This window comes from Coffea eugenioides, chromosome 1 (assembly GCF_003713205.1).
Source record: "Coffea eugenioides isolate CCC68of chromosome 1, Ceug_1.0, whole genome shotgun sequence".
In the NCBI taxonomy this organism is placed as follows: Eukaryota; Viridiplantae; Streptophyta; class Magnoliopsida; order Gentianales; family Rubiaceae; genus Coffea; species Coffea eugenioides.
Window position 1 is genome coordinate 50,054,955 of NC_040035.1, and position 15,692 is coordinate 50,070,646.

The 15,692-nt window shown below is 33.5% G+C and overlaps 1 protein-coding gene across 1 annotated transcript in view; it reads left to right on the forward strand.

Moving 5' to 3' along the window:
• Window positions 1-12,513: 12,513 nt before the first annotated feature.
• Window positions 12,514-15,692, forward strand: part of LOC113774256 (trans-cinnamate 4-monooxygenase-like) — a 4,381-nt gene continuing 1,202 nt past the window's right edge. The window contains exons 1-3 of the mRNA XM_027318813.1: window positions 12,514-13,313; window positions 14,064-14,197; window positions 15,269-15,688. Of these exons, the coding sequence (XP_027174614.1) occupies window positions 12,529-13,313; window positions 14,064-14,197; window positions 15,269-15,688 (1,339 nt within the window). The 5' untranslated portion in view covers window positions 12,514-12,528. The remainder of the gene's footprint in view (window positions 13,314-14,063; window positions 14,198-15,268; window positions 15,689-15,692) is intronic.

Here is a 15,692-nt window from a genome sequence, read left to right on the forward strand (position 1 = left end):
CAAACATTTACCATATAGTTCAAGGAACTGATATTCGCACTCTCATTTTAACCTCTTGCATTCCAATATACTCACTAAATAATATGCCTCCAAGAATGTAAGAGACTAATTTAAAAGTGTAAATGTCACTTTTCATATTCTAGGCAATTTGGAGTATGCTCTCGGGATTAGGTTTGTTTAGTCAGTAAAAGTCAATTGACTTCTTGACAAAAGACGAAGCTCATTTTTCAATTTCACTTGGGGGTTAGTACACTCTTAGTAGCAGGATGGTTGAGTGAGTCATAGTCCCACATCGGGGAGGGGGTTGGGGTTTGTTGGGTAGATAAGTCTCCTGGGGCTGCTCCAAGAGTTGCCGGCTTTTGAAGTATGCTCTGAGGATTAGGTTTGTTTAGTCAGTAAAAGTCAATTGACTTCTTGACAAAAAATATTCTAGGCAATTTGTTGCTTTTCCTGCTTAAAATTCTTATATATGTAAGTAATGTATTTAAAAAATAAAATTATTTAAAACGTCGTTCACACCTAGTTAAATAAATAAATATTTTCCTCCGTCCTGAAGCTGAATTGCTAGACGTGGACTCTCTGCCTCTGTTTTTTTTTTTTTTTAATGGAAGAATGAAAAGAAAAGAGGACCCATTGAGGTTGAATTTATTTACACCGGCGAGGCGTCTGGTCCGGAATGGTCTATTACTGCCTGTCAATCGTGAAAACGTAGGCCCACCATATCAGTATCACTGCCTCAAAGTCACGATCTGGACTCTGGAGCGGAGTGCAGCAGGTGATTAACTTCACTGACTCCCGGAAGAATGGCCTTAATTTCATGTGGCACAGTATGAACCACGTGTCCAATCTTTCCGTCTACTCTATTCGATGAAAAGCCTGTAAAACAATTTCGGCAACGTAATTTGCTACTCCCTCCGTCCCACTTTGATAGTCCGATCCTATATTCCTTTTTCATCTGTCCCAAATTATAGTCCACCTTTCAATTGAAGAATGTAGTTGTATTTTAATTTTCCTAAAATACCCTTATTCAATATAAGTAGTTGTTACTATAAACCTACCCTATTTGATGAGAGTTGATTCTTTTTTTACCATCAATTCAAGTTTCCATAAAGTTATACCATATATGAGGGTATTTTGGAAAAATAGCAATCTAAATTTGACTTTTCCTTAATTACTTTTACCATTTATTTTGTGTGAACAAATTTTTGAATTACCTTTTTATCGTACTTTTCTTAGACTCTGCCAAAATTTTTGGCTCTACTACAATTTTTCTTTTTGAAGAACAATTAGACATATTTCAAACATTCCAAGAATATAAAATTTTTTGGTTAATTATATCTACCTCCCCGTGCTTTAACCAAACTACAAGTAAATCTCTTGAAGTTTGAAAAATAACTGCCACCCCCTTTGACCTAACATTTGCTAAACGGTGGTGTTGAAATACACACTAGTATGTGTAAACAGAAAGACTCTTCCCCAAAACGAATCCACCACCGTCGTCTATTTTCATCCTCTTCCCCGGTACTCGTCCAAACTATAACGTCTTATAATAATATCCAAAGTCCCAATTCCTGACTCCAACAAATTTCACTAATGAAACTCAAGCCATTGAACATTGATTATTGTTGTAAAGATGATAACATGATTCTAGAATTTTTTTATTTTTTTTAAGTCAAGTCTGAGTGCATTCTGAGCAAAGGAACTAATGATCAACAAAAACGTTTCTAGAAACTGTATTGATTCTTTTATTGAACCATGAAACCATCCATATTTGTTTTTCATGCCCAAAAACTCATCCACTCATGCTCACCTCTTCCCTCTACTTTGGTAACCATTTTTGCACCCTTGAACTCTAGAGTCCTCACCTATTTGTTATGTCATTTCATCTGCAATTTAAGTTTTGAGATCAATCATAACACTAATTGATGCATCTCTATCACCTTTAACCACTCAAATGAGCATTTTATAATCTTTTTTCCCCAATTTATTGGAATTGGCTCTTTTGTTGATGCCCATTTCAGATCTGTGTAGGAAGTGTAGATGCTCATGGGGCTCAAGACCTAGGCTTAATGGAGGTTGTTGGTGGCAAGAGAATAAGATTTGGGGTTTGTTTTTTCTTATATTAAGCAAATTGGGAATGCACTGGCGGAGTTAGTGGTGGTTTCTGGAACAAGAACGACGATGAATAGAGAAGTAAAGGCATTGGTTTTTCTTGGCTATACTTTTTCTTTTTCTATATCAAATTTTATTTTTTCCTTCCTTTCTCTGTAAGACATGAAGGGATAATTTTTTACTTTTACGTATGTTTTGGTTTGATTAGGATAAACAAGCGTTAATAAACTAACAAGAAGGGGTTATTTATTATTGCTGGGTGGGGCACACATTATGTGTACATGTTTTAGAAAAAACAAATAATAAAATATATATATATAGAATCAAAAATTAGTTAAAAAGACTTTTGGGAAGTGATGCAGTGTTTATTAGTGGATTAGTTAATCAATTAATAGGGGAGTGTAGTGATAGTTATATGGTAATGGTTATATAGGAGTGAAACATTTTCCAAATAAGATGTGGATAGATAATAGTAAATATTGAAAATGTATTTTTTGAAAAGGTAAAAATGTTAACACTTTTTGTTACTAATACCAAACCCCTACTTATGTGTTAGTTATATAGTAAGATACCTATTTGAAGTTAAAGGAGGGTGACTGTTATTTTTCAAACTTCGAAAGGTCTTCTTGCAATTTGGCTAAAGCATAAGAAAGGTAGACGTGATTAACCACGTATTTTTATCAACAGTAGTCTTGGACACAAATCAAGTGTTTGAACTGCCTAGATTGTCACTGACTAACTGCCCATCTTGCCTAGAAAAAAAATGTTTGAATTGCCTTTTTTTTTTCTAAAAGAAATTTTACGTTTTTTATGAACATATTTTCAATCAATCATTTTTCATCTTACATATATCAAATTACTATAATACATTTTTGTATGAGTATTTCAAAAAATAGCAATCCTAATGGGTTGCCCAAAGTGCTTGAATTTACGCACTTTTAAAATTAACGACTCAATTGAGTGTGTTTGGTTATCAAGATTTGCCAAAAAAAAAAATCAAATTTTATTCTACTCATATAAAAAACACAAATTTATTATATTAAACTGCTTTTTTTTTTTGGAAAAGTTATTATATTAAACTGTTAGTGTCTATATCTATTGAATTTGTTTCTATATCCTAAGGTGTGGGGACAGAAGAAACTCCTGATCATGAAGTCCTATGGCTGGCAATGGGTGACGTCACATAATTGGTCATTCAAAACGAATAAACGCAATAGTAGTGGCGAGGGAGGCTCAAGCCAAGGAAGGAAGGGTTAGCCACAAATCACGTTCTATGCCCATCTGCTGTAGTAGGTGCACCTGAGAAAGTCGGTATTAATTTTCCGTTTCTTTATTCCTATAAATCTAAATTGGTAACCTCTGACTTCTTCTCCTCGGCGTTCCCTTGTTATTTATTTATTAATATATCTTTTCACCGGCGGAACCTTTCATAGCTGATGCTTGAACGTAAGCTTAAAACGCCAAGGCCCTAATTTACAATTTGTGAACGAACAATGAAATAAAGGTTTTTGTTAAGTAAGATTCATTATTATAAAGATATATTTAGAGCTGGCAAAAAAGCCCAAAACCCAACAACCCGCCCAATCCGCCCATTAATTTTAAAGGATGGTTGGATCAATTGGGTTATGGGTTTTATTGGATTGGGTAAGAACAACCCAATTTATTCATTGGGCGGGTTAGATTTTTTATTTGGATACCCAATACCCAACTTGTTTAAAAGTAATTCAAAATAATAAATACAAGATTTAATACACATATACCCAACTATTTACATTTGGACATGTGTTAATAATTCATTAATTAATTTGTATTCAAAATTCTCATATATATATATATTTTCAATCATTTTTTTTAATTTTTAGTTAAAATAAAAAAGAAATTTGAAATAAAAACTCATGTTTATTTTACTTTTATAAAAGTAGTTAAACTTGCTCAACTTCTATAATAATTTATTATGCCTTTTAAGAGTATGTTGTTTTCCTCCTCTTTTTTTTTCTTTTTTTTTGTGGTAAAAATGTCAGAATAGTTCATGAATTCTCCTCTCATTTATTTCTTAAAAAGTTTGGGATTTTCCTTAATAATTTTTTGGGGACCAATACCAGTACTTTTTACAAGCATATAATATTTTCTGTTTTATATTAGAGCTGTGGTAATTCTAAAAGATTAAAATGACCATAGCATCAAGTATGATCCTAGATGATTCTAATTAATTAGGTGATGAATTATCTAACTGTATCAAATCAATAAAAAAATACCTTTTAATATATATTATATGTATAGCTGTCAAACAAATTCATTTAACTAAATTTATCCATACCCGCTCATAAATAGATGAGTATGAGTATCTTAAATTTTTGCATATGGGTATAAATGAGTTACCCAATAATGTCCATTTAATCCATTTATTAAATGGGTATTATTGGGTAACCCATCAAACCCAATTAACCCATTTAAAATTGTCTTCCCCCAAGTCTCCTCTCTTCCCCCACCCATTTTTTTAAAAAAAATTTCATTTTGTCATGATGTTAACTACTTTTGTTTCATTATTATTATTATTTGTTGGTTTTATTTTATTATTTTATTTTCTTTTAGTTTATTAACTTGCTGATTTTTCAACATTACCAATTTATGACAAGTTTTAGCTTATTTTCTTACTTTTTCAAAATAAAATTTTAAATTTACACACGAAAAAATGCCAGGGGTTTAAAATTTTTGAATTAAATTTTTATGTTAACTTTTATAATATTCAGTTCAAATTTTTATATTCTTATTGTTTAATTATGAAATAGTATATAATTTTGCGACATAGAGTACGGATGGAAAAAAATTTGATAATTAGGCTTATTGAGCATTATAAGTAAATATTTAAAATTAATGATGGGTGCAAATGATGGTATAAATTGATAACTTAATTTGCAAAAATGAATTTAAATAAATTTACAAAAAGTTAAAATAAATGGGTTATAAATCGGTAATTGGATTATCCAATTTATTTTTTGACTTACCCATTTATACCTATCTAATTAAATGGGTATAAATGGGTTGACTTACTTATACCCATTACCCAACCCAAACCCGTCCAAATCACCCATTTTGACAACTCTAGTTATATGTATATAGATCACGATATTAACTTCGAATCAATATAGTTGACTTGCACATTCTATTTTGTTTTGATTAATTATGGCAACTTGGGCATGGCTAGTCCAATGATTTCATTTCGTCTGAAGCAAATACCTCCAATCTTCAACTTCATGAGAAGCTTACAATCAGCAAGACAATTAATTTTCTTTCTTAATTAGCGAGTCCAAGAACCAAAATGTAGTAATGTCTCCAGTCATTTAATGGAAGAAAGCAATTTGCATATTATCCCCAGAATGTAGTTCTGATGCATGGACCTTTCACAACAGTTTGCAAAATTTCTAGAGTCATGAATCATAAAATTTTTGAGAATATAAGGACTAAAGTACAAACTTATTTTCTATAATTTCAAAATTATTATACAACAAATTGTATGTCTCTTACTTACATTTTCAAATATAATATAATATAGCATTCAATAATTTATATACATAGAATATTACAATTTACAATAAAACAGATATAAATAGTAAAAGTGTTAATAAGCTGTGACAAAAATAAGTTTCAATCAATTAGTAGTATTAAAAAAGTACAAAATAAATAATTTTTTTAGCTAATCTATTTAAATGTATAATTTATTATCTAAAATTCACAATACAAGCAATATAAAATATTATTCTATTTATGATGTGTTTCCAAGGAACTTAAGAAGTGAGTGTGTGAAAATATATTTATGTATGTGAAAATGTGTTTATATGTGTGAAAAAAATCTTTTTTATGTGTTAAAATGTATGTGAAAAAGTTTATGTATTAAAATGTATTAATTAATTTATTGGGTCATATTTGGGTCATGAGTTTGAGATAACCCAATATGACCCAACCCAAAATCAACCCAATCTAAAGTTGGGCGGATTGAGTATAACCCATTTAAGTGAAAACCCAATATTAACCCATCCAAAACTCGCCCAACCCACCCCATTGCCAGGTATAGATATATTCATCGAGACAAATCACGCAAATAACATTTTTTCTTCTTTTCATAAGTATCAACAGTAATTTCCCACTTATTTATTGATACTCGAATCTATAACCTAACCTATCAATTACAGGTGAAATATCTTAACAACTAGACTACGTTTCATTATCACGTAACGTAATAACTTGACATACTACTACTTGAAAGAAGGATAACTACTAGTTTTTTTTTTTCCATTGGATCACAAAAGAATGCCATATTAACAAGATTGGATTGAACAACTATTTTTGTTCTTTTTATAAGTACAACGGGAAAAATAAACAATGCAATTACTTTATGAGTTTGTTTAACGAGTGTTCATCGAATTCTAACTAAGATAAAATTTTCGAATAAATACCTTGAAAAAGTGAAGCTCAATGGGAAAACATATAATTGTAATGGAGGATAATAATTGTTAGTATGTGCATTCATATGGTAGATTAAATCTGATTTAGGTGTATCAATAAGTCCCCACTAGACACATTTAGAAAAACTCTTACCCTAGCATTTGTGACATAAAAGTATTTTCAAGTAGAATGATCCTATTTAATGTTAACGATTTGATATATGTAAGGTAACAAATTTATTGAGAAATGTGTTCAAGGAAAAGTATAAATTTCTTGGGGAAAAATGTTCCAAACAAAGGGTAAAAAGGTGATTGACAATTAACATACTTTATGCATCTGGTGATGCTCTGATTGTATGAAAATGAAATATTTGTTGCACTTGGAAAACAAACACTCCAATAATCTACCGTGTGGATGCGGTCGTTTACCGGAGGCAAAACATTGACAGGGCAAACACTTGTACTTGTTTTGGCGAAATACGGTACTGTGAGTTCTGCTGATTGTAGTTATTACCTGCTTCAATAGAGACACTTTTATTTTTCTTTAACGATCTGAATCTGTGATTTTCATTAATAGTGAAAGTATAGGAACCAGAGCGTCCGGTTTTGAAATTGTATCTGCTATGATATACTAATTAGATGATCAAAGAAGGTATCTAAAATGTTCTGATCTGAATACGATAGGGAGCCAGACTAAGTTATAGTACGAAAATAGGCGTGTGAAACATGTTACGCCAGCTAATGATCGAGCATTCTACACTTGAATGTAATTTCCAAAGTTCTGCATCAACACTCGTGAACCATATGTATTTGACCAGAAGGAAGAAAGAAAAATGCGGAGAAACCTTGTTTGGATTGCCGGTTACCGTAGAAAAATTACGTCGTTTTCCGTGATCACATTTCCTTATTACCTTTTTCCTTCACATACATCAAATCGCTACAGTAATTTTTCCATGAAAAATCACGAAAAATGCAATCCAAAGTGGCGAGCTTCTGTATAATGACCTAATGCTGCTGCTACTGTTATTTGTCTTCTTCTATTTCTATTTCCAGGAAGGAAAATGTGGAGGAATTCTGTATGAGCTCGTGAAAATTCTACAATGACTATTGCTTATTGTGAATAGAAACTTGCAAGATTAAAAAGTGAAAATTTACTAGTTTAAAAAGCTGCATGTGAAATTATGATATTTTATTAAAAAAAAATGAATGTGAGAATGATATTGCACTCATAACGAGATTTTGAATGAACAGAATTGAGTTATGCACTTAATAAATAAATAAATATAGGCAATATAATAAAGAGCACTAGTACAAGACAATTCTCGAAACAAAAAAAATATTTAGAATAAGAGTAGCTATGTCCAAAATCCAAATTCAACTGTGTCGCTATCATTCATTTCTTGTGGCGGCTGGGGGGTTTGACTTTCTCTGTCTCCTTTGCTGCCTCATTTTTTTTTTTTACCCTTCTTCTGTCGTTAATTAATTGCTCAGGCGGGAGGGCCGTCGTTAATTAATTTATGAATAAATGGGAAAGAGTTTTCAAAAGGTCTTAACCAATTTTCAACGAAAACTGAACAAATAGATTGACAAGAACTTGGGCAGACAATCAGATAGTTTGCAATTTAACTGAGAAATAAGTACAATTTTTGCAGGAAAAAAAGGTACAGTTTTTGAAACCAAAAGGAGAAAAATAAAATGTTAAGTCATGACGACCGGGTGTGTTAAAAAAGGATATTACTTGTATATATATTTTTACAATAATCACTATAATATTTTTTATAATATGATATATTTTAAATAAAAAGATAGTTCAAAAAATAAAAAATAATTTAAAAATATATTAGTGATACAAATAAATATTAATTTTTACAAATAATGGCCAGTTCAATCCTCTTTTGAATTGAAAAGGATAATTGATTTCACTATCTTCATGTCGCATCAGAACTTCTCAATATTACTGTTGGGTTTGGATTTTATCCCATCGATCGTTATTTGGGATAAAACCCAAATCCAATAAAATAAATGATTAGTGGGATAAAACCCAAATTCGATACGTTTGATGGGATAAAACCAAGCCCAACACCTACCCCAATACCACGTCTGAGTTTCCTATATTACCCTCCAAGGTCAACTTCGGGCAAAGGACCAATCATTGTATTGTAAGGGAGATTTTGGTAATTAACACTAAATTTGATATGGCATTAAAATTTAACAGTTTTCTTTTCTTTTATGTCAATTCTCCATGCAACATATTCTACGTTTCTGCTTTTTCTTCAATACCATGAGCATTTTCTTTTCTTTTCTTTTCATGGACAGGGATCTAGTCCCTCTTCTCCTTCTCAACCAATTGTGTCATTTTGTATATATATATATTGGAAGATATATTTGATCCGAGTGTAAGATAAATGTTTCACAATATGTTGAAAATGAAAAGATTTAAATTTTGTTCATATTCATTAGTGATTTTAAATGTAAATTTGAACTCTCTCATGAAAAGTTGTGTTATAACCGTACCCATTAGACTACTTCAATTCGTGTTATAAAAATTTCCTCTAAACCGCTAAAATTAGGTAGAACGTATTTTCTGGGTGATGTAATGAACGGATCGAGTCCAACCGCACATGTGAACGACTGCAAAAATAAACCAATAAAATTTTTTAAACTCTTTTGACATCTACAGAACTTTAATAATACACGCTATACAAATCTTTAAGGCATGATTTTTTTTTTTCGAGTCAATTCCGATAACTTCCACTTTCAAAAAACAAAAAAAACCCCACTTTCTCTTGGACCTTACATCTCTCTGTCACAGTGTTCAAGTGCAGTTGTATATGTTAACAAAGACGACTGATTAAAGCAAAGAACAGCTCTAGCAAATTTGGTTTTTGAGTTCCTTGCGATCGGTCGAGTTCCGCTTTTGAAATAGCATAGCCGCAGGGCCCCCTTCAACTTTTCATCATTCGGATGCTTCCACACATGCATAGTTATTCATGTCGGACTCGGGGCAGGGACGGTCCTGACAAATTTCTTCTTCATCAATAGCGCGTAACTTCTTTTGTTCACCGTGTAACTTTTTTTCCACAGGTTGTATTTTCACAACAGATAGTGGTGGGCTCCACACTTGGCGCGGAAATCGAGTTATCACTTGTTATCTGAGCCGCACATTTTTTTGAGGTCCAATCTGGACCATGAACCGTGCAGGGACGGTCATACTGATGACCGTCCCTGCCCCAAATCCATTCTTGTCACCTTCTGAAATTATTTTCTAGCTGCTGAAAACACGAGTCCTGTCCTGCTCTACGCTTGCACGGCATTGAAACCCTGCACGACCTTTTTTTTGTACGTGAAAGCAAGCTAAATAAAAATTTTACAGTTTTGTAATTTAACGCGAAGAAGAATGCTGCCTCTTTTCCCGCGACGGATGGGAAATGGTGTTTGGTTGAAACAAACGTAGACAATTACGAAAACAACAGTTGATGCCATATGTCAGAATTAGAGAGAGTTTTGTGATGTAGGAGAGTATGTAGCTTTCAACTCTGCTGTGGTGGAGGCCGGTATCCACTTATATGCAAGTGGAGAGACGTTTGATTAGCTTTTAAATTCTGTTTCAATACGTATTATATTTATGGCCCTCCACCATACCAATACTAGGATTTCAACTTATCAAGTTGTACTTTTTTAAGTTCTAACCTACTGGTTAAAGGATAAGCCGGGAACACAAATTTTCTTGTTCTTTTTTTTTTTGTTAATTAGAATTAGAGAAACACAAATAAATTTAATTGGTAGGTTAAACATATTATCTCACTTGCTATGACGAGTATTCCATTTTCTTCAAACAGCAGACGAAAATATTTTCAGTACCTTTGAATCTTCCATTGTGCGGGAAAAAGCTTTTGACTATGGCCGGCATATTCTTGCCAGTTGACTTTTGGATCTAGACAAATGCTACCGTCTGACGTGGAGATTCATGGCATTTGTGCTTCTGGAATTTCAAGACTCAAAACATTAGAATTGGTCTTTCTGTGGTGACAATTTACTATTTCGTAAACATGTTTACACCGTAATTACACGTCCTTAGTGACTCTTTTTTTTTTGTATGAGATTACAAGGAGATTGCAGCCCGTGTGCGTATGTATGTATAGGTTTGGGATAGATACAATTGGTTTTAGGTCCAATTTATATGATTATTGTATTTTGCTCTATAATTTGATGTATACACATAAATTATTTTATTATATTTTATAACATACAACAAAAATTACATGATCGTACTTCAAATACACCAAACTTAGGTGAGTTTATATCAAATTACGAAGAGTGTACGATAAACTTGTTAGACATAGTCGTACACTTATATCTAACGTTTAAACAACGAAATTTATTCCCGCGTGAAGATATGTCTGACACATCCTTTTTATGCTATCAAATGCTATGCGATTGTACATGCCTGCGGTAAAATAGCAGGAAAACTATCGGTAGATTGTGAGTTAAACGTTACGGGTATTCAATTCCTGATGAGTGGATGTCCAAAGTGGTAGGGACGTAGGATTAACCTGTTTTGGTTCAACAGAAACCTTATACAAATAGTAGGGCAGTACTTATTTAGGACGTGTTACATATGATGATGAAATAATTTTTCCCACAATGATGTGTACCTGGTTAGATAAAAGTTATGTCTTAGAATTATGTCAAACGATACAATAACTCAAAATTTGATTTTAAGTGCTTCCTTGTCATTCATACAAAATGGTGAAGTTGCAAAAAAAAAAAAAAAAGCATCACTTGCTCATTTATTTGTTGTTGAACAAGCTTTTTGTAGACAATTAGACAGTGCATTACTTGGTAGGAAAAAATTCAAGCGAGTTCGACTCCTATTATCATTATGAGTCAAATCATGCCTTTGAAACTAAAGTCACTTATAGGAGTTTTTAGAATTCATTCATCAATAAAATGCTTACACCGACAACAAGATTCGAATGCACAACCCTTTACAAGGAAGCAGTCGGTCCTTATCTCGACTTATGGCCCCGTTTGACAAGTAAATTTTTTAAGTGTTTGTTTAAATTTTTACTGTAACTGATTACAGAAGTTTTTTAAAAAAATTTTGAAGTGCGTTTTTTTTAATATTTTAAAGTATATAGTTTAAAAACTTTGAAATATTTTTTGAGATTACTGTAGTTAAAATTTTTAAAAAAATTATAACAGATAAATTTGACAAAAAACTTGTTTAACAAACAAGGCCTATATTGGCGGCAATGGTCCTTTTTCCTTCCTTGCTAAAGGCTTGTGAGCCCTCGTCAATTCGGTCTGATTCTGCCACGTTTCCACATTTATGGCATGAACATTTGAGGCCTTACACTTTGCGTAATTATTTTGGCAAACTAATTGTAACATGCAACGGATCTTCTGTCCCATACCCTATGCCACTCTCTGTCTCACTTTGTATTATATTGCTATTTCTCCTATATAAATGTCATGTTTTAATTCTTTTTTGTTTCCTTAACATTCAATAGCTATTAACTAAGTAATACACAAAATTTAACAAACTCAAAAGATCAAAATGCATAAAAAATGAGATTTTTTTTAATGAATTTTCTACTGTATTTTTTAATTTTCTATTATATATTACTTTTTTGAACCTGTTGTATTTATTTTTTATTCAACTAATAGTTATTGAATGTTAAGGAAACAAAAAAGAACTAAAACATGATATTTATGTAGGAGAAATAGTAATATAATACAAAGTGGGACAGAGAATGACACAGGATATGGAACAGAAGATCCGTTGCGATTGTAACACTTGTCGTTATTGAAAAAAGAAACCACAAAAAAAAAAAAAAACAATTAGACAACTGCCCCCCCTGCTATAAATTATAGTCACTCCGGCACCGATCCCACTCCATCACCCAACCCACTCAACCAAACCAAACCAAACCTAACCTCCCACTCTCAGTTGATTCCAACACAAACCGTCATGGATCTTCTCCTGCTAGAGAAGACCCTTTTGGGACTGTTTGCAGCCATCATAGTTGCCATCGTTGTTTCTAAATTACGGGGCAAGAAATTCAAGCTGCCTCCAGGCCCAATCCCAGTTCCCATTTTCGGAAACTGGTTACAAGTTGGTGATGATTTGAACCACCGCAACCTCACTGACTACGCCAAGAAATTTGGAGAAATCTTCCTTCTGAGAATGGGCCAGCGCAATCTTGTGGTGGTATCATCCCCTGAACTTGCCAAAGATGTCTTGCACACCCAGGGGGTGGAGTTCGGCTCCCGCACCAGAAATGTGGTGTTTGATATATTCACCGGCAAAGGCCAGGATATGGTCTTCACCGTCTACGGCGAGCATTGGAGGAAGATGAGAAGGATTATGACTGTCCCCTTTTTTACTAACAAAGTTGTTCAGCAGTATAGACACGGTTGGGAGGCAGAGGTTGCCCGTGTCGTGGAGGATGTTAAGAAGAACCCTGAATCCTCCACCAATGGGATTGTCTTGAGGAGGAGGTTGCAGCTCATGATGTACAATAATATGTACCGAATCATGTTTGATTACCGATTTGAGAGCGAGGATGATCCTCTGTTTAACAAGCTTAAGGCTTTGAACGGAGAGAGGAGTAGGCTGGCTCAGAGCTTCGAATATAATTACGGTGATTTCATTCCCATCTTGAGGCCTTTCTTGAGGGGTTACTTGAAGATCTGTAAGGAGGTTAAGGAGAGGAGACTGCAGCTGTTCAAGGATCACTTCGTTGACGAAAGGAAGTAAGTTTTAGTTTCTGAACTTTTCTCTTCATACATTACTTATCTGAAACTCCATTGATCTAATGTAGTTCGATTAACATAAGTAGCACTTTTTTTTTTTTAAAAGTCTCCTAGATTAACTAAGGATATATTTATTATTTGGAATAATTACTGTAGAGTATTATTTGGATAGAGTATGTATTATGATTGATGGAGTATTTAGGGAAAACCCTTTTCTGGAGATGTGCTAATAAAGAAAAGTTTAGGAGTTTCTGGATTCTGACCTGTAAATGCATCTTAGCCCTTAGGAGTTGGGATGTCTAGTTTGATCCAAGAAAAAATTTTTTTTTTTTTTTTTTTTTTTTTTTTTTTGGCCTCAGTTGAATCTTTTTGTCTTATGCATTTGTTGTCCTTTTGACGTCGGGTCGGCTGATTCGTGTTCAAACTTTCTAGCGATATTTCGTTTATGCGTTTGACCGTGACAACCTCTCACAAACAAAGAAAAGATAAGCGTTGCTTGTTTATTTAACTAGAAAAAACAAAATTGGTACTTCTTGCTGTAATATGAAGTATGGATAGCTTGTGGGAATGTTTTCCTAGGACTTGGAAATGATTTGTATTATTTTTTTTCAACAAACAGAAATGAAGTATGATTATTAGTTTTCCATTTTTTTTCTTTCAGCCTTGCTTGTTTTGCAGCACAAACTGGAATCAAATGAATAGTCACAGTCTTAATAGCTTGGCTTCTTACTTTGTATTTTTGGGTTGCAGGAAGCTTGCAAGCACAACAAGCATGGATAGCAACAGCCTAAAATGTGCCATTGATCATATTCTTGAAGCACAGCAGAAGGGAGAGATTAACGAGGACAATGTCCTTTACATTGTGGAAAACATCAATGTTGCCGGTAGGTTAACTTCTCACTTCATTAACTTTTTCATCGATTTTACCCAGCCCCACTTTGGATCTTTTTATGAACTGTTTTCTTTGGATAAGCGCCCTTTCATCTTAGAAGATTAGATGGCCATTAGTTTATTAGCAGTAGCGCACTAATAGAAGCATCCTACTCAGCCACCAACCACCAAACGTGCAAGTAATTATGAACCACTTTTTATTTATACCTTTTCGGCTGGAGTTGACGAATTGCTGGATAAGTAACTAAGGTTTGGTATACCTTTTTTGTGTTTCCGCCTGTAAAAGAATGTAGTAGTGGATTATATGATTGTCAAATGAAACTGAAATAAAGATCATGTACATGAAGCAATCCTGTCACATTTTTATGCCAACATTTACCTTTTCTGAAAAAAAAAAGGGTTTCTTACTCAGAAGTAGAAGGGCTAACATGCACCTTTTACTCAGAAGTAAAAGTTTCTTAAATTTGGCCTTCTCTGGAAGATCTGGATGTCATTTGCAGATATTTCTCATCTACTGCAATATTCATTTCTGATGCTGTGATTCGGCCTCTGTTTTCATCGATTCCCTCATCAATTAAAATTGTCTGGCCAAGTTTGTTGTGCATCATCAACACTAGAGAAGCTGTAGAATTATACTTCTCTGTCTGTTTCTCACTCTGATAGTCTTGTTTTATTTTTTTATTCATTTCAAATTATAGTACACTTTTTAATTGAAGAATATATTTAATTTTTAACTTCTCTAAATACCTTGATTTAATGTACTTTGTTATTAGTTAGTGTAACCTACCTTCTTCAACAATTACTTTGATTCATGCCTTGAATGGTGCAACCATGGACTGGAATCACTACTTAACTTACTGGGAGTGCTTTACAATCTATAAAGATTTCTGCTCATCTTTATGCCCACAATATGATTTCCTTTTGCCTGAAATGAAATTTGATGAAAGGAGTAGAACATCTAAGCATGATTGAAAAAAGATCAGATGACACTCTTGAGATTTTTACTTTCCGAAACTTGAAACTCTGCGACGACTTTGAAGTACTAAATAAATTTTCATGAACAGCTATTGAGACAACGTTGTGGTCAATTGAATGGGGCATTGCGGAGTTGGTAAACCACCCACAAGTCCAGAGGAAACTGCGACAAGAGATTGATACCGTGCTTGGACCTGGTGTGCAAGTCACTGAACCCGACACCCTCAAACTACCATACCTTCAGGCTGTGGTCAAGGAGACCCTCCGACTTCGAATGGCAATTCCTCTTTTGGTGCCTCACATGAACCTCAATGAAGCCAAGCTGGGTGGGTATGATATTCCTGCCGAGAGCAAGATTTTGGTCAACGCTTGGTGGCTCGCAAACAACCCAGAGAACTGGAGGAAGCCAGAGGAGTTCAGACCAGAGAGGTTTTTGGAAGAGGAGTCTAAGGTTGATGCCAATGGCAACGACTTCCGATATCTTCCATTCGGTGTTGGTAGGAGAAGCTGCCC